The sequence below is a fragment of the Seriola dumerili genome, unplaced genomic scaffold (assembly GCF_002260705.1).
Source record: "Seriola dumerili isolate Sdu_G_001 unplaced genomic scaffold, Sdu_1.0 BDQW01000290.1, whole genome shotgun sequence".
NCBI lineage: Eukaryota > Metazoa > Chordata > Actinopteri > Carangiformes > Carangidae > Seriola > Seriola dumerili.
The window spans coordinates 4,004,779-4,030,720 of NW_019174545.1; the positions used below are offsets into that span (position 1 = coordinate 4,004,779).

A 25,942-nucleotide genomic window follows, 5' to 3' on the forward strand; every position below is an offset into this window, starting at 1 on the left:
GTCAGACCCCACAATGTGACTACCATGTTTGGGTCCCCACAGTGTGATATAAAGAAGAACACAGACACACGTACATACCAAAACTCCCCCATATACATGTGTACACACACATCCTCATATTTTCGAGGTAAAAGATTTCTCCACATACAGAAGTAATAATAATCATTTCTAGATACAGGATTATATTCATATACATATTATAACACTGTGCAATATCACTGAATAATTGGGTTAAAGTTATTTGTTATGTATGTGTATTTAATTAGGAGTATGTTTTACATCAATAACAAACAAAAAAGGATCAACAAAAAAGTATACAATGAAGAGAGGAAGACAACAGAAAGAAATAATTCAAATAATTATTTTCCTAGGGGAAAACAACACAATAATGTAAATGAGTGACATTGATTTACAAGACAAGATCACACATTAAACACATAATCAATGTAAGGGCAGGAGAACAAACAACAACAGCATATGCCAACAATTTTCCATAAAGTTAATGTATTCTATATATTTCACTATGCACAGTCATTTTTGTACCCTGTTCCCTGTTAAAATTATATTGATATCACACTTCAAAGAAGTCGAGGTGTCCCCCTGAAGAGAAGTCATTGTCCAGAAGTAATTTCATTAGTTTGGCTGCAGACTCCTGACAGGGAAAGAGACAATGACTGATGCCTGTTGACCTCTGAATCTCCTCCTGCATGTCTGTGTCCATAGGACCTGAAGGAAACCAAGAAAGTTAAGGAGAGAGTTAGGAAAATACTACGCGTTGCCTTTTGTCTCTATATGACATGCATACTAGATGGTTAAATGTGGAGATACAGATCATATTTCTTTTCATTTTGAAAAATGTAAAAACGTAAAAACGTAAAAATGTAAAAATGTAAAAACGCAAAAATGTAAAAAACCTAAAAATGAAAGCAACTTTCCTCCTTAGTGCATTTCCTTTGGGCCATAAATCTGTCATAACTGAACTAGGAAGTGAACCCAAATGCACGACTCAGAGACAAAGTACAAATAAATAATATTTTAATAATAAAGTAGCAAAAGAAAGTTGCTCTAACAGAGGAATATATAAGCAAAGTCTACAAATAAAAATTGCTCTTTCGAGGAAAACCAAAAAACTCAAGACACAGGAAAAGACAAAGTATCAAAATACTGTGCAGCAAGACTATGGTCAAACATAGTAGACTGAAACGAGGGGAGAGTTAGGGTTTCAAAATAAAACAGGAAGTCACGAGACAGACAAAACTACTTTTATGGACATGACAAAATCAAGTCTTCATTTTACTGTGAAAATTTGTGCAGCATCAGAATTGTTTAGCGAAAGCAAGGCTCATAGGGAACAAATCTAAATGCTAATGGCATCATTATTCCATAGCCATTACCTAGTACAATCAACATTTACCTCATAATGATAAATTAAAAGAAAAAAGTTGTCTATTGTCACTTTAAATCAAACATAGCTCAGCTTTGTTATACTGTATGTACCTTTCAGTTCATGCCTCTTGGATGAGAAGTAAAGTGCTCAGAAAAATGGAAAGTTTGAACATCTACAGTTCCTTGACAACTCTGCAAACTTCATCTGCTGATGAAAACTGTGTAATACAGTTGAAAGCTTCAGAACAGGCAAGTAAGTGGGCCTTGAGTTTTTATCTCAGTATGGCTTTACTAAAACAGTGGTAATTCTGTGCTTGTGGCCAGTGTATGAAGTTTCATTTACCTGGAGAATAGCTGAGAACTTTGACATTTGGTTCCTCCTCAGCCAGCACACTGAACATCATCTTCCTGGCTGCTTTTGCAGTGCAGTACAGGGCCCAGGATGGTAAGGCCTGCAGTGCATATATTGACGAGACATTCACCACGCTCCATCGCAGTCCTGGTCTGCATGGAAATGTCTGCAGGATTCCTGCAGTCAGTGTCAGAGCTGAGCTAATATTGAAGGACAGATAAGAATTCACCCTTTCAAGATCAGTGAAACTCTGAAACCCAGAAATGGGACCTAAGGAACCTGGGAGCAGAGAGAGAGAAAGACAGAGGGGTTAGGTAAAACTAGACTTCACTTCGTCAGCAGGCAAAATCAGCATGAACCAGGCTACTCAGGCAGATCTAAACTATTACATTCAAGACTCACCAGCATTGTTAATCAGGAGCACATTATCAATTTCATTCACAGCCTCCTGCCTTGCCACCCTCACAGTTTCATTCACCCCTTCTCTTGTGCTAAGATCGGCTGCAATGCAGTGAACCACCAGCCACTGTTTGTCAGTGAAGCTCTGTAGCTCTTCCTTCAGCTCCTGCAACAAAGTCCCAGAGCGAGCCACCAACAAGAGGACAGAGCCAGGCTCCAGCAAGTGGCACACCTTGAAGAACACAAGGCATTTATTTATTTATTTATTTATAACATTTTTTTTTTTTAACAAGTTGATCACCTACTTCATGTGCTAGCGCCCGTCCAAACCCTTTAGATGCTCCAGTGATGATACAGATACCCCGGCCCAGAGTCCTTGGGTTTGTAGTGTCGATGTCTGACATCTTGGCTGTGGTGGTAAAATATAAAATAAAATACTGATGGTCACTGGAATATTTGTGGAAAGAGTGGATCTGAGAGAAGGATTACAGCTAAAGTGAAATGAGAAGAAAAGAGCCCACTGGTTTTGTCATCTTGTGACAAGGATGATGACAACATGAGCAGGCAACACTAATGCATTTTATGCGTATTATACCTCACAGTGAAATGAGATCTAACAGAAAGTTCAGAGAAATGCTTCTAAGAAAGTACTTTTAAAACTATTAGAACATTTTATATTAGAAAAAAAAGCTTTTTGACTCGTATCATTTAAGTATAAATCAGATCAAGCACTTTATAAACTGTTATTCATAGATAACAAATAATTCATGTATTTTAATAAAACATTCATATTGCACACTTTAGCCTCCACACATTCATAAGATAAGTTACTATGCATGCTAAAACATGTAACATAAAAGAAAACCAATGACAGCAGAAGAATATAAAACAGCAACAACACTGTTCACAAGGACAATAAAAGATAAGAACATAAACACATGATGTACCAAGAGAGAACACACTATAAAATTCAAAACTACCCTGAGGCATGATCACAGATAGACAGATATACATGTATGTACAGTAGTGTTTTTTTCTTGTGCAGTATGGCTCTGAATGATATTCTGAATGAATTAGTGTTTAGATGTAGGAGTGAGATGCAAACCCTTCACACATTACTTGATATATATGAATGAGCATCACTGCCACTGTGTTTAACTGAAGAATAAAAATACTCTTGTGACTGACATATTCAATTTAAACAGCTTGTGGAGGAGAAAATGAGCCACGGACTGCATGCTCAGAGGAGTAAGTTCTGAGAAACAATGTGTACTGTAGTTCCAAGGTAAAGAGGAATCTCCTAATAATGTGACGTTATCAGTAGCATTTAGACTATAATGGTAAACTTTACAATAGCATTAGCAAAAAAAAACAAAGCAGTCGATCTGAATAGAGACATTCTTTAAATATTACTGCCTGGAAAATAAAAATAAAAACAACAACAAAGATAAACTTTAAGTTATTTCTCAGCACACAGTTGCCATGGACTAATCCTCTATCCTGTGACCAGCAGGGTCTTATCCTTACACCTCATAGTGGCCAAAAGGAGTCAAAGGACCCCTGGAGACCCGAGAGATAAAACCAGCGCCTTTCCCCACCACAGGCTGCCAGAAAATAGACACTGCTGCCCCCTAATGGACAAACAATCAAATGTACCAAAAAAGGGCCTCAGCTTCAAATATTACATTGGCCTGAAAGAAGACATTTATTGGTGGATTTGTACAACCATACCACACAACAATACACCCTACCCTATCATTCATTACTATAACACAGTATAACTGTCTGTGAAGTAGAAAAACCAAAACAGATTCTCTGGAATTGTGATCACTTGTGAATTAAATTCAGAATTGAATCACCAATTGGATCATGCAGAAAAAATATAATCGCAGTGATCATGGTCAGAGTGGCACTCATCCTCTTTTCTACCAGGTAGATAATTTCCTGTTACTTGTTAGCTGCTCCAGTCAAGGTCCTGGCATTTGCATGCTTTCTTATTGGCATTGCTGGGTCACTTAACAGGGAAATCAATGTTAGGAGTTAAAAAAAATGTGGATCTTGAACCATTAAACTGCCTGTGGTAATGTCCCTCAGTTATATACATAACCCTGACCTGTATCGGTGTAGGATTTACAGTATATGTGTGTAAGAATTCTACCAGAAAATTAAAAGTTCTGGTGGCTACCCTGCCCTGGAGTTTTGATTTTATTCCTCATGTGTATCTTTGTGCCTCGGAGGTTCCTCTCCCATCCTGCAGGTGGCACACTGGTGTTCATTTTCCTAACCACTTGATCAGGAAAGAAAAGGATGAGCAAAACAAATAAACTCAGCTCTAGCACATACAGGATAAGAGACAGCAGGTGAGGATTTAACAACTATAAAAATACAAATATCTTTATGCTTATGCTGAAAGGCAAAACAGCAGTGAGCACATAAACAGAAGAAAGCATAACAGGAAAATAAGAGAAGCTCTTTGGCAATCAACATCAACTGAAAAGTAAATCCAGTTTTCCCCAGATGAGGACAGAGGTGTCTCTTTCACATTCAAGGAGAGGTATGCTGTTGCGTACTTGTGAACTTGTAGTTTTGCAGTAGTGTTGTGTCTTTGTGTAATTATGATGGTGGAGTATGCAAGAACATTTGGCCCAGAAGTGGAGAAATGTCTAAAATGCAGAAAAGTCAAGATGTCTCTGCCAAAAGAAAGATTCCAATTCATTCATTCATTCAAAAAATTATCTTGAGCAAGTTTGTGTGTGTGTGTTATTCTTTATATCACACTGTGGGCGACCCAAAACCGGTAGCAACATTGTGGGTTGTGGCCTTCATTCTGGGGACCCTAAAACTGGTCCCCTCAGAATATTTTAAGCTTGGCCCATATCAGAGACTAAAATCAGGGTATTTCGCCCTTTGCAGCATAGTTTTTGAGTATTATTTGTCTACTCATAAGTCTTCCAATTTAATGGAAGTACAATCCCATACTGCTGCTCATTTAAGTTGACATCATGGCTGCTATGTAGTTTTCACCAAGGCTGGAATACCAACCAAAGCGGGCAACTGCCCAGGGGCACCAAAAGCCCCAGACTCTATCAATATGATTTCTATAAGATCTGAACTACTTTCGTTTATATTGTGCTGGAGTTTATAGCAGCTGAAGAGTTAGAAAAAGAGAGTGAATATTGGATTTTACATTCAGAAACACAACTCCGATGAATGAATCTCTGTTACTCTGTGTCTACCAGATGTTTACAGGCTATAGGCAACTGTTTGTCAACATGTTTATTATGACAGCTTCCTATAGTGATAAATTCAGTGAGCTTGTTGTGCTGCAAAAAAACATGTGGTTAAACAAAGTGAAGTATCATATGTTTCTTTCTTCAGAATGGGTGAGTCTGTCATGATCTGTTACTCAAACTGAGATACCTAGAAAAACTCAAGCAGCAAATGAACTGTGAAATGGAGAATGACCATTGAGACAAATAAATAAAATCAAATAAATACAGCGTTATTAACACAAAGCATTAATCTGGTGATGCATCTCGCGTCACTACTATTTCCATTCAACGTCTCATCCATCCATCCATCCATCCATCCATCCATCCATCCATCCATCCATCCATCCATCCATCCATCCATCCGGGGGACTGTATATGACTCTATAGGCTTTTCCCGAGGGAGACCACTGGATGAATGCCAAAAGGGGGCGTTTGTATCATGCAGCCGGAGGGGCGGGACCAGAGGTGGGTGTGTGTCTCTCAGCTGATGCGCGTATCAACCGACCGACTCCATCATCAGCATCCGACGCTGACAGCGGTCGAAGACAGCATCCCTAATATTACCGACCCTCGGTAACATCGCAGGATAATTCAGAGCCCGGCCGACCAGGACTGACGTTGCTGTCTTGTGACAATATTGTTTACTGAAGCTGCCATCTTACAAACCGCCGAGCTGCAAAATAGTGAGTAGCCTTTGATGATGGATCGCCAGGATGCTACAATCGGTAAATCAAAGCTACTGCATGATTCGTCGTCAATGTCAATGACGCTGTGCATTTTAATTTAGCTTTATTTATTTCTTATTCAGTGAGGGTCGTGCGTTTGTTTTGTTTTTTTGTTTTTTTTGTTCTTTTTTTCTTCTTCTTCTTCTTTTTGTCTCAGGCCTAGCGAGTAATTGTTTGGGAGCGCAGTCGATTCAGGGCTTGATGCGGATGCTGCTAAAGCCGCCCTTGCCGCCCAGGGATGCAGAGAAAAAGGGAGAGAGAGGGAGTCGTGAGGGGAGGGAAATGAGGCAGAGCAGTAGATAGATAGGCAGTGTATTTTACTACTACTACTATTCACCCGAGTGGAAGTAAACCTCTAGTAAATGGGCTGAGAAGGGGAGGTGCAATGGCATGACTGCGTAGTCTATCTATCTATCTATCTATCTATCTATCTATCTATCTATCTATCTATCTATCTATAACATCTATATCTGTAACATTTTGATGATGTGTATGTTCACGTGTGAGCAAGCTCTTAAATACTTAACGTTGTAATTCAGTGTTATAGCCATGTAAACATCATAGCCTAGATATCTATTTTTGCAACCACACATGCTTCTTATTCTCGCACATACATATGTACGTGTGTGTGTGTGTGTGTGTGTGTGTGTGTGTGTGTGTGTGTGTGTGTGTGTGTGTGTGTAGCAAGTCAGCAGAGTTGCCACTTTATTAGGAACACCTAAATAAAACTAATGTGGTCAGTTCTGACAGTGAGTGGTTCAGGTGGAGATGTAGCGGTTATATAGTCAGCATCCTAAACCTCTAGACCAGTGGTTCTCAAAGTGGGGTCCCCCAGGGGTCCTTGAGGGGGTTCCTGGGGGTCCCCAGCAAAAAGGGGAGTAATTTATAATCACTATAATTCAGACCATAAGTAACACAATGACAGACTGCAGTTTATTAGGTACACCAAGCTAAAGATGAAACTATTTTTGAAAAGTGTTGATTCAACTTTTTGGAGCGTGTTTTGTTATGGTGCTGTTGAATTGTATTCCTTTATCCTGGGAGGTGGTTCTAATATTTTGTCCATACTGTAATTACAAACAATAAGGGTAGCCTAAATATTACAACTATTCTGTATAACCAGGGTCAGATAAACCTGCTAGGGGGCTGTGGGAGAAAATGAGCTGTGGGCCCCTATTGAGCCCACAGTGCCCCAGAAACCAACCAGTATATCTCAACTGTCAGTTAGCCTGTGATTATTTGATTAAACACAGATTTACTTGTGCATGTGCTCCAGGGAACATAATAAAAACTGAGAGTATAGTAAATAGTAAAGATGCTGTAGTAGATTTTGATATAGGGTCCCTGTGTAGGAAAGAACCTCTAATGCAAGAACCATTAGGCATTTACCATTTCAGTTTTTATTGTGTTTAGTGGTGTAGATTATCAAACTAAATTGCAGTTCATCAAATTAGCATAAAATAACTGACTCATAGACAGCTCCTGGCCTTGAGTATAACACAACACAACAGCACAAAAACTACATCCTCAAAAATTAACATAAATAAATCAACTCTAAAAAAAAATCTAAAAAAAAAAAGAATATTGTAACTGTTAAGAAGGTAAGATTTATTGCAAGGCTTTTGTGTTATATTTCCTTAATCTTAGCCAGGTGTACCTGATAAACTGGCAACTGAGTGTAACTCAGAGGATGGGCACATTAGCAGGAATACTCGTGCACTGCAGCCTCATGCAAACTGATACAGCAGCCCTGCAATAGATATTTCTTTTGATCCAGTTATTTTGTAAAGCAACCACACACACCACCAATGACTACAGCTTCAAAATTTACCATAGACTAATAACACTAATATGTTAAACAGCTCTCAAAGCATGGTTAGCGCTTGTCTTATCACCTGACATCTCAAAGTTTTAAGAGAATAGTTTATAAAGCTGATATTGAACTATTACAGAAAATGACACATTACCTCTGTTTGGGCTCTCAGAGACTATGGTTTTTCATATATATATATGTATGTATGTATCTGTGATTGGTGTTTACAGAGTGCTAACCCTCCCAAATCCCAAACAAGTCTATCTGGATCTCTCTTATTAGAGCATTATTACAGTTTGTTGATAAGAGTTAGGCGGCGGAAGTCTATAGACCCCAAACATATGTAATGTCATATCATATATGAATCACAAAATAGTTCTCTGTAATAACAATGTTTTATTCCCATATGTATTTATTATTTGTTGCAAGGCTGTAGTTTTGTATTGTATCAGGCATGTTATATGCAGGTGGTTCTTTATTTGTGCCCACAAAAAAAAATTCAAACAAGTAAACTCCTCCAGTTCTAAAAATGCTATTGGAAACAAAACTCAGTGTACTTAAGTTAAACTGCATAGGTGTGAGTGACCTCTTCATTCCTTATAACGGCACGGTTTTACACAATGAAACTCAAAATAGTCAAAAATAACTCACTGTTAACTACAGAAACAAAAAGTAACACCGTTTTGTTTCTATTGGCATCATTAAACTGGAGGACAGGTTTATTTTTTACACTTTATTTATACACTAGGTCGTCCAGACTTTATCTATCTGACCTTTTTCATTTTTATCATGGTGGGAGGACCACGCTGCCACTGTATGTGGGCTGGAATCTATTCTGCATTAGCTATTATTGTATAACTAGCCATTATGCAATTACAATATTGTATAACTCCTTTCGTTTTTCTGTGTTCCTCTAGTGTGTGTGCCCCCACTACCTGCATTAGGTTGTGATGACCCACACTACTTCCAAATGTATCTGTGACCCTCCCCAATCCTGACTCCTAACCTCTAATCCCTGACCTTTGACCCCCACTATGGGCAGTGTTGGCAGTGGGGTGGCAGGAGAGCAGGAGTTTGCCATGAAGTCTGTGGGCACGAGGACCACCCTGCCCCGTGCCCCTCCTCTCTCTCGCCGTTGCCCTGCCGACCGCAGCTGCAGCGCTGAACGGCTCCCCCGCCCCCCAGCGACTATATCAGACGGGACGGCTTCTAGCGATGAACGAGGGAGTGTTAGTATCGGGACTGGGACCTGTACTGGGACTGACCGGCCCACCGAAACAGCCTCCTCCACCAACACTGAATGTACCATGGCGGCCCCGTCCAACAACAACCAGTTGGAGTGTGGCAACGGAGCGGGCAGGAGGGAGAGGGAGTGGGAGAGGGAGAGGCAGCGTGAAAGGGGGAGAGACAGGGACCGGGACCGAGACTGGGACCGAGAGAGGTTAGAGAGGGAACGAGAGAGGGAGAGGAACCGGGAGAGGGAGAGGGAACGAGTGGAGAGGGAGAGGCTGGAGCGAGAGAGGGAGCGGGAGAGGGAGAGAGCCAGGGAGAGGGAAAGAGAGAGAATCGAGAGGGAGAAGATAGAACGAGAGAGGGAGCGAGAGAGGGAAAGGGAGAGAGAGAGGGAACGGGAGAGGCTGGAGAACGAGAGGTTGGAGAGAGAGAGAGAGAGGGAGATGCAGGCGGCAGGTCTTGATGTTTGCGGGAACATTGTGGGCCGTGGAGGAAATGAGAAGAACAGCGTTGGCATGAACCAACACCAGCACAGAGAGATGGCAGCCGCCAGAGCCGACAGCGAAAACAATCCAGCCAGCCATAACCCTCCAAACCACAACCCGCCCAAGATCCTGCCAGTGTCGGGAAAACTGGAGCAGGTACCTCAAGATATAGGACCGTGGTTCCCAACCTGGGGATCACCATCCTGAAATGGGGATGTAAATCCAATCTAAGGGGTCACAAAATGATTAGTAGGAAAGTAGGAAATAGTGAAAACCAAAATACTGTCATGGGGTCACAAGCAAAAGAAGTTTGGGAGCCACCAGGGTGGAATATGTATTTACATTTGAAACTTTTAAAGAGTAGGTCCTGATCTTTCAAGTCTGTCTTAATTCAATAGGCCTACTTACATGGATGTTGAAAGAATTGTTGTAATAATTCCTGTTCTCCATACTGGCCCTGAGGTGATCCCTTCCGAGTGCAATTCACATATAAATGACAAAAATTCACATTCCTTATTCTGTCGAAAAATGCTTCCTAAGTTTCAGCCAAAGTTATTGTGTGGCTTCAACAGTAGCAGCAGGGTTAGACGAACCATCCTAAGTGTTTTTAATCTATAATTTCCTCTAATCCCTCATCACAGTTCAGCAAGGAAACTGTCCAAACAAAGAGGGAATTTGATATGCTGACTCAACAGTCTGAATTAGCCAAATCATTTTGGTACCTTCCAGAATTAGTCTTTTGTGTCTAATTCCCTCCTTTTCCCGAACAGTGTTTCCTTGCTGAGCTGTGATGGACGGCTAGTGACAACAAGAGGGAACTTTTTACTAAAAATACTATAACTTTGGAAGATACTGTCTTTATTTGGTTATCTCAGACTGCTGAAGTTACATATCAGCTTTGGCTGAACTTCAGAATGCAATTTTGCACAGAGGGAGAACCGTCAACCCCAGTCTCTTACACTGGAGGGTTTGCTTCCCAGCCACTATGAGTAGGAGGAATGAACATAGCTACCAATAACTGATCATGGACAAGTCAGTATTGTATTAAGAGACACTTGCAAAAATCTAAAAACAATCCTTTAAAAAATGTGATTTATGCCATCTGCCACATACCTGTTTGCAAGGATTAATGTGCCTCAAAAGATAAATCACATGCATCTCAAGCAGTTCCAAAAATATCATAACATGTGTTATTATGCTTAACACATCACAATGCTGAGTTTTATCACTGAAACTTTTACTGCAGTATCTTTCTCTTACTGTCTCTCTTTCCTCCCGTCCTCCATCTATTTCGCAGGCGATGCAGAACAACTCAGGCCTTGTCCGTCCCTCTGCCTTCAAGCCGGTGGTTCCCAAGAGCTTCCACTCCATGCAGAACCTGGTGGGCCAGGCAGGAGGGGCTGGGAGCGAGGGCAAGCCTGAGGCGAGGAGTGAAGGGTTCAGTGAGAGCAGAGGAGGCAGGAGAGGCAGGGACGGAGGAGGAGGAGAATCAGGAGAGGTCCCAGAGGCCCTGCTCCTGGACCAGGACAGCCCAGTGAGGGTGAGCAGAAGTGAGGGCGGGGGAAATGGTAATGAAGTGGTTCAGGGAGGGATGTCCGATTCAGGGAGAAACTCCCTGACCAGCCTGCCCACCTACACAGGCTCAGGGTCTGGTTGTGGGCCCCCGGCAGTCCTGGGGCCTCTCAGTGCTTCCACCAGCCACATCAACAGGTTGGGCATGGCTGGGGCAGCTGCAGGCCTGGACAAGCTGGAAAAGCCTGGCTACCAGGTATTGTCATCATCCATACTCACTCAGTCTGGTGCTTCATGCACATTGCTGTTATCGTCTTTAATGTACTGGGATGTGGTTCCTTTCCTCCAGAACGGGCTCAGCGCCTCAGACAGTGGCCGGTCCTCCTCGGGAAAGAGCTCCTCGTCCTATCAGAGGCTGAGCCATCTGAGCGATGCCCCCGCACCTCTACGCCCCTCCCCCTCCTCTGATGACATCATTCAGGACCTCGAGGACCGCTTGTGGGAGAAAGAGCAAGAGGTCAGACACCACTCAGAAATGTGCTGAGTTTGCTGCTGTTTTGTACCTAGGGGCACGTCCATCCACAGTATGCAGTTACGTGTTACTTCATGCACCTGCCCACCTTGTAGCCCTTGTGTCAGGTGGAACATGGAAGTGAGCTTTGTGGCACTCTGTGGCTTCTCCGTGATCTGCAGTCTGGATTACACCTCATGTGCAAAAATGTCCAAAATCCAAATGTATAAAAGTAAATGTAAAACTTTGTACTTAAAACTGGCATAATCAAAGAAAATACATAATAATTTTGTTTTGACAAGAGTTGTTCATCAAAGTGAATGAAAATCCGGGGGTTGAATTATTTTTGCCACTGAACTGAACAAAACCAGTAAAAGAAAAAATGGGCAGTGTGGCAGACTCTCTGTATGGATAAATACCACAAGATGCTAAGTGAGAATTATTTTTTTGTGAGACCCTTTAACATCATCAAACTTTGTTGTTCAGTTTTGGATGATAAACGTACTCTTAAGCATTCAACCAGCAAATAATGTGTATAAGTCAGAGAGCTTCAAGTTGCACTTTGTTGTCACTTTTTGTCTTTTCAAACTGTTGTTGTGAAGCAAAGCTGTGGTATAGGATGAATAAAACCTATCAGAGTTTGATTTTTATTTGCTTTAAATATCTGAGAAATAAATGCTTTACATTTTAAGAAGTTTTCTGTACTATTTCTGGGTACTAAAAAAACATAAGGCCTTCATACAGTTGGCTAGTTCTTCTTGGCAAACCTTTACCTTGGGCCGTATTTTTGGCTGCTTACCACAAAAGGCTAATTACTGATAGTCCAACATTTAGTTATCCAAGTTAGATTTCTTCTACTTTTACTATTTAAATGGCTTCTTCTTTTCTACCAGGTGCAGCATATGCGCAGAAACCTGGACCAAAGTGAGGCAGCAATCATTCAGGTGTTTGAGGAGAAGCAACGTGTGTGGGAGCGACAGATGGACGAGCTCAGACAGAACTATGCTTCACGCCTGCAGCAGGTGAACTCACTACATACTTTCATCCAACAAAACAACAGCAAGGTGCCACTGCACTTGTGTCCTAATGTAACCTGTGTGAAATCTTGGAAGAAATCGGTCAAAAAACGATTTTTGGTTTAAATACACCACAGGTAGATGCAGGAAAAAAAGTCGGAAAACGTTGAAAAGTTTGATTTCATTCTTATAAGACATTTTAAAATTCTAAGAAATTGGGAGGTTAGTATCCTGTGTCTAAAGTGACATTCTCTGAGTGATCAAACAACAATTAAAAAGCCTTGTGTTATTTTAATATTTAATATTATTGAAATTGCTATTTGGTATTTAAATTGGTATTAAAGTATTTATTGGTATGTAAAGCAATATGGTCCACAAATTTACTTTTTTCTGCATTACTTTATTTCCAAAAAAAATTAAAATAAAATATATTGTCAGCAGTCTGGGCCCAAAGGAATACAGGAGAGAGCTGATAGACCACTTTAATATTTGAATCTATGATCATGTGATAAAATTGGCCAGATTCCTGAAATTATGTTACACCGAAAGCATCAAGTATGATGATGTGCTTTTTGAAGAAGCAGTGCTGACAAACACACGTGGATGTGAAGAGGGATGTTTTGTGCTTCAGAACTGGTTTGAAAGACATTTAACTTTTATCTGTCCCAGATATTCAACACTTAATGGGTTATGGAATCTCATGTCTTCAAGTACAAGAAGATGGGTCTGTACATATAAATTGTACATATAGATAGATACCATCAAAACATACACTGTACCTGTATGTTTCCTTTTTTTTTTTGCAGGTTACGCGTCGTGCTCAGCGCTCCCAGACTGCCCTGCAGGCCCAGATCGGCCGTCTGTCCCAGGACAAGAGGAGGCTCCAGGAGGAGATGGCTGCACTGTTGGCCCAGAGAGAGGAGCTGGAGAGGAAATGTCTGGATTACAGGAAGGAGCAGGCTGACATCTTGCCTCGTCTGGAGGAGACTAAGTGGGAGGTGAGATATGAGTATATGAGTCCTTGCGCTCAACTAGTTCAGTAAAACGTTATCAGGGTTGCATCACGGTCGACTGGACAGTGAAGCACTGAGTACAAGGGTGTGTGTGAAGCTGCCTATTTCTGTACATTTGTGTGTACACACAACCCACTTGTATGCAGTGGGATAGGGAGTATATTTACTACAACACTTAAATACTAAAAATAAATAAATAAATACCAGTAACCCACTTGCTCATTCCTTATGTCACAGGTGTGTCAGAAGGCAGGAGAGATCTCACTGCTGAAGCAGCAGCTGAGGGAGAGTCAGGCTGAAGTGACCCAGCGAGCGGGAGAGATGGTGGCCCTGAGAGGCCAGCTGAAGGAGCTCAATGCCCAGCTGAGGGAGCGGGAGGAGGCCATGCTGGGCCTGAAGGACTCCTATAGCACCAAGAGTCTGGAGCTGGAGAAGTGTGAGGGAGAGCTGAGGAGGACTCTGTCAGAGGTAGGTCAATCACACTTTAGTTAGGACACAGGACTGGGGATTACAAATAACACAAACAGATGAATAATGTACAGAAGTTAACAATCCTCTAAAACAGTCTCCAAACATGATAAAAAAAAAAACATTTACCATTTGTCAGGTTCTTCATCAGATTTCTGAATTAGCATTACAACCCAAACGTAGGGCTTCAAGGTATCCCATAATTCAGTATAGACAGCACATAAAATCCCCTTTAAGTGTCTCTACTAAAACCCTGTCACCGTTTTTAAGTGTCTGAAAACATAAGTTTCACTATGTTTTATTCCACTCTAAATCACCAAATCTACACAGACAACTACGATTCTTTTGACTTTTGGCAATATACATGTAGGATACATAAAGTATATTTGCTTTTGTAATCAGCCAGCCAAATTTGATGCCAATAACTGCCTTTTCTGATCTATGTTATCAGTGTAGAAATGTACATTAGTATTTACGGACAAAACATCATTCATGGTGAACAAGACCAGATTTAAAAAATGGTGATCATACATGACCCAAAAATGCAGGAAACGTACCACAAGCTGTAGGATCTAAGGCTTATTTAATTCTAGGTCTATGATGAAAATCTTGTGTAGCTGCAGGGAATGGTCGACTTTATCAAAGGCTTTAGAAGGGGTCTACACAAACAACAATACAATGTTGATTACAATCCAAAACAGAATTTACAGCAAGTGAGATTGCAGGATTGGGATGCTTACCACTTAATCTAGATTGTTGATCATTTAATCCTAGAAATCCTTCGAAGGGATTCCAAAAACTTGGCAAGGAGACTAGGACAAATTGGGGATTGGGCAACATTATATATTACAGCTGCAACAGTTTTTCTTTTGTACTGTATGAGCCCATAAGCAGCTTACAGACACTATATGTTGGACATTTTATTACTAAAGAGACAGCAAGTTTAAGAGCAATATTCTTCTGATCAGTAAAATTTACAATTTATGCAATTATCAGATGCCATATTTATCAGCGCACACAGACAGTGAGTTGTCATCTTCTACATTCAAAACCGAAATAAACTTTCCATGATAACCTATACCTATTCCTTTCCTCAGGTGTCCATCCTTAGAGAGAAGCTGGGTGTATTTGAGGCAGAGGTGCTTAGTTTAAAGCGTGCTCTGAATGAAGTGAGCAGAGGAGCAGAAGTTGTTGTGAGCCCTAACCTAGCTGCTGCAGGACTTTTACCACCATGGGGAGCTGTCCACTGCCCACGAAACCCCACTGAGCCCTCAACCAACTCCCTCACCCCCACCTCTGACACCCTGCTGAGTCTGCAGAGTGATGAGGCCAAAGCCCAAAGGCAGGAAGCCCAGAGACAGGAGAGGCAGCAACGTGAAGAAGCTCAATGGCGCGACGTGCAGCAGCGGCAAGACGCCCACATGCAGCAGGACATCCAAATGCGTCAGGATGCCCAAATTCGGCCCGAGGCCCAACTCCGTCAGGAGGCCCAGCTTCGTCAGGAGGCTCACCTCCGGCATGAAGCTCAAATCCGTCAAGAGGCCCAACTGCGCCAAGAAGCGCAGCTGCGTCAAGAGGTGCAGCTCCGTCAGGAGGCCCAGCTGCGCCAGGAGGCCCAGATCCGTCAGGAGGCCCAGCTTCGCCATGAGGCTCAAATGCGTCAAGAGGCCCAGCTACGTCATGAGGCACAACTCTGCCAGGAGGTACAACTGCGTCAGGATGCCCACCAGGCACAGCGGGAGGGTCACTGGGATGAAGCAGGGGAGCTGCGCAGGCAGCTAGAGCAGCTGCAGGCCGCATTACGGCTGGAGCGGCAGCAACGGGAACGTCAGGCCCTCAACTTTGACCAGGAACGACACACCTGGCAGGACGAGAAGGAACGGGTTTTGAAATACCAGGCACAGCTGCAGCTCAGCTATGTGGAAACACTGCAGAAGAACCAAGCTTTGGAAAAACGTATGAGCCAGTTGGGAGCCAAACCAACCACAACCTCCACCACCACCACTATTACAACTACCACCACCACCTCCCCCACCTCCTCCAGTTCTCCACCTCCACCACCAGCCCTCTCACCTCTGTCTCCTCAGCCCCCACCCTCTATTTCTGCCCCCATTGCCCTCACCCTGTCCCCACCTTGTGAAGACCAGAAGGGCCCTCCTTCTCTCCACCAGCTTGCCCCTCCCTGGGCAGGACCCTCACGGCTGGAGAGGATAGAGTCCACTGAGATATAGAGACAGCTCCATGAAACGGTCACAAAATACTAAGTTTAATACACACACAGTGATAAGGCCTCTCACACAAAACCACTTGAGCATACAGTAGAAAATCATTTCAGTCTACAATAGAATAAATCAGTACAGTCTGACATACTTTTCAGAACAACTATAGACACTAAACAGCAACAAAGGCCAACTGTAAAATCCAACATTATCAGTAACAAACAGATCAACTTAACAGGAAAGTGAATCACAGTCAAGCTCTCAGTCATTTTTCAACTTTTTAAGCAGCCTTTCTCTCTCTAGTTGCACACAACTACATCATGCATAATCAGTGTTCATGAAAAGTGTGCCATACTGATGGATGGCAGAAACACATCTTGTTAAATGACATTTTTTAGATTACAGCACTAATACAGGGGTCATTTAATGCCCATGCTAGAAAAGGACCAAGACAATCAGGGATATTGTCAGAAATGATCAACAAGAATATTATGCGGTATTTATTCATTGTAAGTCTGTGTCACTGGTAATGTAAAAGTAGAATTAGTGGTCAGAGTGTGTGATGTTAACTTGCATTTTTGGCCAGAGAGCGCCTTACTCCATTCTTTCCAGCATGTATAAGAGGATAAATAATGCTGGGAATAGATGATAAAAAAATATCAAGAGTATGATTATTATTTTCAGTGCTTTAATTATAATATCAGCAAACCAGTTACACAACATCATTACACATGGTGGGACTATTTCATTTAGATCCCAGCGGATGTTGAAATTAAAGGTCACACAGACCGATTCTTGGTTCATTTTTTAAGTCGTATCATGCACAGGGTCCAATATACATGACCCATTTAAACACATCATTAAGACCAACAGAGTTTATATTTTCTACAAATTGAATTAAATAGATATGTTTAGCAGATAATCAACCCAAGCTGGATATAGAATAAGTTTAAAGATGTGGGAGATCCTGGTGCACCTTCACTGCAGATTGTGTCTGCTGTGACTAAAAACGAACGCTAGAGGTCATTACAGAGCTTTCACAGCGTTACCCAACTCAAATTTCTTCTCATTGAGCTGCAAAGAGAATGTGAATGGAAGCACACAATTTGAATTTGGTTATTATGATAATTGTGTCATTCACTCTGTGCATTCACAGCCAAGAAATGTGAGAAAGCAGTTGGTATCCCCAAAGTTAAAAAAAACAAAAAAAAAAAAACATTTTATAGAATGTATGATATACTAGAAAGAAATACTTATAATAGTTATAGATTGTAAATGTGTGTATGAGAGAGTGTATGTGCGCAAGCAGGTGTGTGCATGTGTGTAAACATATGAAAAGCTTCAGCTTATGAGATTGAGGATAGAGGGACTAGTGGCAATACAGCAAGTGAAGATATATTAAGAGCAAAGGGATTTTCTTCAAGTACAGGAAAATGTACATCAAAGCTTGACGCAAGAGCAGTGAGGCTGAAATTTCAAACTGAGGGAGTCTGTATATCCTTGAAAATTCTACTTTCTTCTGTATAGTTCATTTAGACAAAGCAGAGGAGAAGGAAGTTTTTAAAAAAAAAAAAAAATCATAAAAGTGGGGAGTCTGCATCTTTAAAGGGAGCATTCAGGCTAACTGCACTATGTAGTGTCCTACACACAAGTTATGATGTACAGTAGATTCAGATGTGAATATCATGGCTTTTATATGTGTTGTTTATGCCAGCATACAAAGATGTTGCTCAAGAATATTAACTTATCTCTAAGGTATTACATAGTATTATCATCTTTATTACTGTTATTATATTATGGTGAACTGACAGAGAAAATATGTGCCATTTGAGCTTTCCTTTATGTGTTTTTTTTTAACTGTGTAGATAGCCTATTGGCCTACCATAATGGTGCAATCATAGCAACCCTGTCCAAAAATGATGTTCCTTTTGATGTAGGTGATAAATGTAGTTACAGTAATGCATTGTTGAGAGAACAAAATGCTACCAATTTTATACATGTTTCAATTTTATTGTTTGCATTTATGTTACTAGTACTGTTCTGGCTTGATTAAAACCACCCCTTTGTTAAAATTCAGCAGAACTAATAAAGATATGTGAATAATTCAGCACTTTTTGTCATTGAAAAAATTACTTGTCCTGTGGTTGAGAATCTGGAGTTTAGGATTTGATGATGAGTAAATCTCACGGGTTAACCTGATCAGTGGTAGAAGAAGTATTCAGATATGGTACTTTAACTGATATGGAAGTAACAACACCACACTGTAGAAATATTTTTAACAAATTCATGTACTTTGGTAGATGTACTTTCCACCACTGGACCTGGCTGTATAAAATCTATAAACGTATGCAACCTGTGAAGAGGGGGATGCAACATAGCAGTGTTTTATGGGGTCGCAAACCAAAAAGGTCTGGAACCATTGTTCATACAGTATAAGGGTTACTGTTCTTACAAGTCTTCATAACATGTTTGACTAAAGGTATTCTAGGCTAATGAAGTATAATGAAGATAAAAAAAGTGTAATCGTGAGTAAATACTTCCTCAAACCTGGGAGATCTGTGTTCTTCCCTGGGAACAGCATGTATTCTATTGGGGTGTCCTTGAAATGTTGCAAGTGCCAGGGTTGCATCTTGTAAAGATGAGCCTCTAGTTGTGCAACAGATGGTCCAGCCCCCACAGAGCCCTGATCTCAACATCACAGTCAGTCTGGGATTACATGAAGAGACAGCTCTGTTTTATAGTCACAGCAAATATTGATTTAATTTAGTATGTTCTGTTTACTGCACTTTAAATGAAGTTTACTGATGAATAAAAAGTAGCCTACTGTAGGCCTACATCTCCTTGGAGGATATGATAGACAAAATGCATTTGTAAATGTCTAAAACGTAATAAGAGATGTTGAGTAAAACCTATTAAACATCAAAAGGCCGTTGACTTTGTAAGAACCACAAAATGTCAGCGGACAAACAATTAAATTAAACTGATTCCTACCTTACTCAACACCGTTTGCATACTATTGTATCATCCCTTGGACACTAACACATTTCGCAATTAAAAATGTGAAGAATGTCCCTTCTCGGCTTCCTTAGTTTGGTCGGGTAGGCTAATGGTTAGCAACTATTAGCTACCCCTATAATTGGCAAGAGGACCTGTATAAAGAGTCGAAACAGCAAGGTTTGTCAACGTCCAGGCAAAGTGGGCTTCGTCAGCTGTTTAATTTATTTAGTCAACATTAGCGTCGTGAGTCTGGCTCGGCATTTGCAACGGTGAGCGTACTTGAATACACCTGTATTCCATAACATGCTGTTTGAGCCATACGTTCAGGTTAGCTTTGGAATATAAAACAAAATGTATTTAACTTACACGTGAACAAAATGTAGAGTACCTTTATGTGATGTTCCAAACTTCCAACATCAGGGCCAAGAATATTCTTCTGTGGAGTGAACGGTAGTGTCCGGTATCGGTCAGTTTGTTTGGTGAAATTTAACTGCCAGTAGTTTCCAGTAGCTGTATGAGAGATGAACCCATCATAGCACCCGTGTACTTGTAAAGTTAACTTAATCTTAATCTTCCAGTTTTTTTCTCTAAGGGTTTATTGTTTGGTCCATAACAACAACCCCTGAATATAAAAACATCAAGTTACGGTCAGATATTAGATGGAGAAGCAGCAAATGATCACATTTGAGAAGCTGGAACCTACTGCATCTGATTTGTTGTTCATTTTATGTTGACCAACTAACTGATTAATTAACTAAATATTTCAGCAGGATAATTTATTTTCTATGCTTAATTGCCATGAATTTGCTTATTTTATAGTATTATAATTAACTGGACAGATGTCAAACTTAAGTGGAAGTCACTACATTACCTAATACAGTATGAGCTAACCTCCTTGAACTGAACTCACCATTGAAAGTTGTTAATGAGAGGTGAGTCAGTCAATCTGTGAAGGTCATTTTGTTATGAGGTCAGAGGTCTTGTGGAGTAGTAGGTGTAAACACAAGAAAAACTGTATTCACTGAATGCTTCATTTTGCCTCAACATAAAAGCTGACCATAAGGGAAGAATTCTATAGCTCTAAAACCAGTTTGTGTCTTCGCAGGTTCAGAAGAATATGGTTGTAAATCTCTGTCTGCCACAGTTTTACACGACAGTCCATTGCAACAAGGTGCGATATATTTCATTGATCTATTGTGAAGCTATACCTTCCCTCTGCTGTTTACTTTTTATTTCCAATGTGTAATTCTTTCGTAACAGTTGTTATAGTTCTGGAGTACAAAACTGCTGCAACACCCAGGTGACATGTTACTAATGTTAGCAACAATTACTCACTTCAGTCCATTCACAATTCAAGTCATGTCTTATGAGCGCACCACGCTCACCTTATTTTTTTTTATTCTTAAACATGTCCAATACGTGATTGGACGAAAAGGAAGAATCAACGCACATGGACACGAAATAGCACAAGATGGAGGTGGAGGGAAAATATTTGAAAATAAAGAAGCAGGGGGACAAAGTGGAGTGTAGGAGGCTGAATCACAACTGGCCTTGCTATGTTCTTATTGGTATTTACTAATCTGATCATGGTTGTATCTTCTTCCACACTTGGAATGAAAGATGTTCTTTTACTCTTTCAAGAGTTCTTGAATTATATTATCTCACTCCTTTTCTACCTCACCCTTTCTGCCATTCAGTCTCTCATATCATCACCTCTCCTTCCATGTGATGTTGTACACAGTTTTCATTTCCAATGTAACAAGCCCCTGAAACTTAAGAAAACTTAACCAGAATTGGTTATTTTTCTGTTACAGATTTACAACATGTTGTTAATGACCACTTACAAATTTCAGTTACAATTAACATTGTTAAACCAATTTAACTGGACAGACTTGTGAGGTTTGATATGTCTTCCACCAGAAAAATCTGCACATGGTTTCTTAAAATGATGTTCACCATTCTGCTGACTTTTTGCTAGCATTTGAGAGCAGGTCAGGTGTGTATTCTGACATTTTTTTCATTGTCTCCTGTCTCAATGCTGTACACTATCCATTAAAGGCAAAAAAAAAAAAAACTCTTTTTAATAGTCTGCTGGTCACTGGTAATGTAAAAGTAGAATTAGTGGTCAGAGTGTGTGATGTTAACTTGCATTTTTGGCCAGAGAGCGCCTTACCTCCATTCTTTTCCAGCATGTATAGAGAGATAAATAATGCTGAATGTAGATGATAAAAAAATATCAAGAGTATGATTATTATTTTCAGTGCTTTAATTATAATATCAGCAACCAGTTACACAACATCATTACACATGGTGGGACTATTTCATTTAGATCCCAGCGGATGTTGAAATTAAAGGTCACACAGACCGATTCTTGGTTCATTTTTTAAGTCGTATCATGCACAGGGTCAAAATATACATGACCCATTAAACACATCATTAAGACCAACAAGAGTTTATATTTTCTACAAATTGAATTAAATAGATATGTTTAGCAGATAATCAACCCCAAGCTGGATATAGAATAAGTTTAAAGATGTGGGAGATCCTGGTGCACCTTCACTGCAGATTGTGTCTGCTGTGACTAAAAACGAACGCTAGAGGTCATTACAGAGCTTACAGCGTTACCAACTCAAATTTCTCATTTGAGCTGCAAAGAGAATGTGAATGGAAAGCACAAATTTGAATTTGGTTATTATGATAATTGTGTCATTCACTCTGTGCATTCACAGCCAAGAAATGTGAGAAAGCAGTTGGTATCCCCAAAGTTAAAAAAAAAAAAAAAAAAAAAACATTTTATAGAATGTATGATATACTAGAAAGAAATACTTATAATAGTTATAGATTGTAAATGTGTGTATGAGAGAGTGTATGTGCGCAAGCAGGTGTGTGCATGTGTGTAAACATATGAAAAGCTTCAGCTTATGAGATTGAGGATAGAGGGACTAGTGGCAATACAGCAAGTGAAGATATATTAAGAGCAAAGGGATTTTCTTCAAGTACAGGAAAATGTACATCAAAGCTTGACGCAAGAGCAGTGAGGCTGAAATTTCAAACTGAGGGAGTCTTGTATATCCTTGAAAATTCTACTTTCTTCTGTATAGTTCATTTAGACAAAGCAGAGGAGAAGGAAGTTTTTAAAAAAAAAAAAAAATCATAAAAGTGGGGAGTCTGCATCTTTAAAGGGAGCATTCAGGCTAACTGCACTATGTAGTGTCCTACACACAAGTTATGATGTACAGTAGATTCAGATGTGAATATCATGGCTTTTATATGTGTTGTTTATGCCAGCATACAAAGATGTTGCTCAAGAATATTAACTTATCTCTAAGGTATTACATAGTATTATCATCTTATTATTACTGTTAATTATATTATGGTGAACTGACAGAGAAAATATGTGCCATTGAGCTTTCCTTTATGTGTTTTTTTTAACTGTGTAGATACCTATTGGCCTACTCTAATGGTGCAATCATAGCAACCCTGTCCAAAAATGATGTTCCTTTTGATGTAGGTGATAAATGTAGTTACAGTAATGCATTGTTGAGAGAACAAAATGCTACCATATTTTATACATGTTTCAATTTATTGTTTGCATTTATGTTACTAGTACTGTTCTGGCTTGATTAAACACCCACTTCTTTGTTAAAATCAGCAGAACTAATAAAGATATGTGAATAATTCAGCACTTTTTGTCATTGAAAAAATTACTTGTCCTGTGGTTGAGAATCTGGAGTTTAGGATTTGATGATGAGTAAATCTCACGGGTTAACCTGATCAGTGGTAGAAGAAGTATTCAGATATGGTACTTTAACTGAATATGGAAGTAACAACACCACACTGTAGAAATATTTTTAACAAATTCATGTACTTTGGTAGATGTACTTTCCACCACTGGACCTGGCTGTATAAAATCTATAAACGTATGCAACCTGTGAAGAGGGGGATGCAACATAGCAGTGTTTTATGGGGTCGCAAACCAAAAAAGGTCTGGAACCATTGTTCATACAGTATAAGGGTTACTGTTCTTACAAGTCTTCATAACATGTTTGACTAAAGAGGTATTCTAGGCTAATGAAGTATAATGAAGATAAAAAAAGTGTAATCGTGAGTAAATACTTCCTCAAACCTGGGAGATCTGTGTTCTTCCCTGGGAACAGCATGTATTCTATGGGGGTGTCCTTGAAATGTTGCAAGTGCCAGGGTTGCATCTTGTAAAGATGAGCCTCTAGTTGTGCAACAGATGGTCCAGCCCCCACAGAGCCCTGATCTCAACATCACAGTCAGTCTGGGATTACATGAAGAGACAGCTCTGTTTTATAGTCACAGCAAATATTGATTTAATTTAGTATGTTCTGTTTACTGCACTTTAAATGAAGTTTACTGATGAATAAAAAGTAGCCTACTGTAGGCCTACATCTCCTTGGAGGATATGATAGACAAAATGCATTTGTAAATGTCTAAAACGTAATAAGAGATGTTGAGTAAAACCTATTAAACATCAAAAGGCCGTTGACTTTGTAAGAACCACAAAATGTCAGCGGACAAACAATTAAATTAAACTGATTCCTACCTTACTCAACACCGTTTGCATACTATTGTATCATCCCTTGGACACTAACACATTTCGCAATTAAAAATGTGAAGAATGTCCCTTCTCGGCTTCCTTAGTTTGGTCGGGTAGGCTAATGGTTAGCAACTATTAGCTACCCTATAAGTTGGCAAGAGGACCTGTATAAAGAGTCGAAACAGCAAGGTTTGTCAACGTCCAGGCAAAGTGGGCTTCGTCAGCTGTTTTAATTTATTTAGTCAACATTAGCGTCGTGAGTCTGGCTCGGCATTTGCAACGGTGAGCGTACTTGAATACACCTGTATTCCATAACATGCTGTTTGAGCCATACGTTCAGGTTAGCTTTGGAATATAAAACAAATGTATTTAACTTACACGTGAACAAAATGTAGAGTACCTTTATGTGATGTTCCAAACTTCCAACATCAGGGCCAAGAATATTCTTCTGTGGAGTGAACGGTAGTGTCCGGTATCGGTCAGTTTGTTTGGTGAAATTTAACTGCCAGTAGTTTCCAGTAGCTGTATGAGAGATGAACCCATCATAGCACCCGTGTACTTGTAAAGTTAACTTAATCTTAATCTTCCAGTTTTTTTCTCTAAGGGTTTATTGTTTGGTCCATACACCCTGAATATAAAAACATCAAGTTACGGTCAGATATTAGATGGAGAAGCAGCAAATGATCACATTTGAGAGAGCTGGAACCTACTGCATCTATTGTTGTTCATTTTATTGTGACCAACTAACTGATTAATTAACTAAATATTTCAGCAGGATAATTTATTTTCTATGCTTAATTGCCATGAATTTGCTTATTTTATAGTATTATAATTAACTGGACAGATGTCAAACTTAAGTGGAAGTCACTACATTACCTAATACAGTATGAGCTACTCCTTGAACTGAACTCACCATTGAAAGTTGTTAATGAGAGGTGAGTCAGTCAATCTGTGAAGGTCTTTTTTGTTATGAGGTCAGAGGTCTTGTGGAGTAGTAGGTGTAAACACAAGAAAAAACTGTATTCACTGAATGCTTCATTTTGCCTCAACATAAAAGCTGACCATAAGGGAAGAATTCTATAGCTCTAAAACCAGTTTGTGTCTTCGCAGGTTCAGAAAGAATATGGTTGTAAATCTCTGTCTCGACAGTTTTACACGACAGTCCATTGCAACAAGGTGATATATTTCATTGATCTATTGTGAGCTATACCTTCCCTCTGCTGTTTACTTTTTTATTTCCAATGTGTAATTCTTTCGTAACAGTTGTTATAGTTCTGGAGTACAAAACTGCTGCAACACCCAGGTGACATGTTACTAATGTTAGCAACAATTACTCACTTCAGTCCATTCACAATTCAAGTCATGTCTTATGAGCGCACCACGCTCACCTTATTTTTTTTTATTCTTAAACATGTCCAATACGTGATTGGACGAAAAGGAAGAATCAACGCACATGGACACGAAATAGCACAAGATGGAGGTGGAGGGAAAATATTTGAAAATAAAGAAGCAGGGGACAAAGTGGAGTGTAGGAGGCTGAATCACAACTGGCCTTGCTATGTTCTTATTGGTATTTACTAATCTGATCATGGTTGTTATTCTTCCACACTTGGAATGAAAGATGTTCTTTTACTCTTTCAAGAGTTCTTGAATTATATTATCTCACTCCTTTTTCTACCTCACCCTTTCTGCCATTCAGTCTCTCATATCATCACCTCTCCTTCCATGTGATGTTGTACACAGTTTTCATTTCAATGTAACAAGCCCCCTGAAACTTAAGAAAACTTAACCAGAATTGTTTATTTTTCTGTTACAGATTTACAACATGTTGTTAATCGACCACTTACAAATTTCAGTTACAATTAACATTGTTAAACCAATTTAACTGGACAGACTTGTGAGGTTTGATATGTCTTCCACCAGAAAAATCTGCACATGGTTTCTTAAAATGATGTTCACCATTCTGCTGACTTTTGC

The 25,942-nt window shown here is 40.0% G+C and overlaps 3 protein-coding genes across 3 annotated transcripts in view; 2 read left to right on the forward strand and 1 right to left on the reverse strand.

The window, feature by feature from the left end:
• Positions 1-571: 571 nt before the first annotated feature.
• LOC111230933 (sepiapterin reductase-like) lies at positions 572-2,541 on the reverse strand. Its single transcript, XM_022757831.1, has 4 exons — positions 2,443-2,541; positions 2,141-2,369; positions 1,730-2,017; positions 572-726 (listed from the first exon to the last, which is right to left on the reverse strand). The coding sequence occupies exons 1-4, from the start codon at positions 2,539-2,541 to the stop codon at positions 572-574; spliced, it is 771 nt and encodes a 256-aa protein (XP_022613552.1).
• Positions 2,542-5,964: 3,423 nt separating this feature from the next.
• On the forward strand, positions 5,965-18,489 carry LOC111230795 (leucine zipper putative tumor suppressor 3-like). Its single transcript, XM_022757621.1, has 9 exons — positions 5,965-6,134; positions 8,865-9,388; positions 9,494-9,821; positions 10,963-11,433; positions 11,527-11,694; positions 12,582-12,710; positions 13,511-13,702; positions 13,955-14,185; positions 15,283-18,489. The coding sequence occupies exons 2-9, from the start codon at positions 8,982-8,984 to the stop codon at positions 16,414-16,416; spliced, it is 3,060 nt and encodes a 1,019-aa protein (XP_022613342.1). The 5' UTR covers positions 5,965-6,134; positions 8,865-8,981; the 3' UTR covers positions 16,417-18,489.
• A 1,049-nt stretch (positions 18,490-19,538) lies between these two features.
• ubox5 (U-box domain containing 5) overlaps positions 19,539-25,942 on the forward strand; it is a 12,717-nt gene continuing 6,313 nt past the window's right edge. The window contains exons 1-2 of the mRNA XM_022757735.1: positions 19,539-19,670; positions 20,507-20,572. Coding sequence (XP_022613456.1) covers positions 20,519-20,572 — 54 coding nt within the window. The 5' untranslated portion in view covers positions 19,539-19,670; positions 20,507-20,518. The remainder of the gene's footprint in view (positions 19,671-20,506; positions 20,573-25,942) is intronic.

Excerpts from the sequence above, each read along its gene's own strand:
- LOC111230933 (XM_022757831.1), bottom strand. The coding sequence starts at position 2,541 with ATGTCAGACATCGACACTACAAACCCAAGGACTCTGGGCCGGGGTATC. Across the intron at positions 2,370-2,442 it reads GACGGGCGCTAGCACATGAA|GTGTGCCACTTGCTGGAGCC; the intron begins GTAGGTGATCAA and ends GTGTTCTTCAAG. Across the intron at positions 727-1,729 it reads AGTTCTCAGCTATTCTCCAG|GTCCTATGGACACAGACATG; the intron begins GTAAATGAAACT and ends GGTTTCCTTCAG.
- LOC111230795 (XM_022757621.1), top strand. The coding sequence starts at position 8,982 with ATGGGCAGTGTTGGCAGTGGGGTGGCAGGAGAGCAGGAGTTTGCCATG. Across the intron at positions 12,711-13,510 it reads ATGCTTCACGCCTGCAGCAG|GTTACGCGTCGTGCTCAGCG; the intron begins GTGAACTCACTA and ends TTTTTTTTGCAG. Across the intron at positions 13,703-13,954 it reads TGGAGGAGACTAAGTGGGAG|GTGTGTCAGAAGGCAGGAGA; the intron begins GTGAGATATGAG and ends CTTATGTCACAG.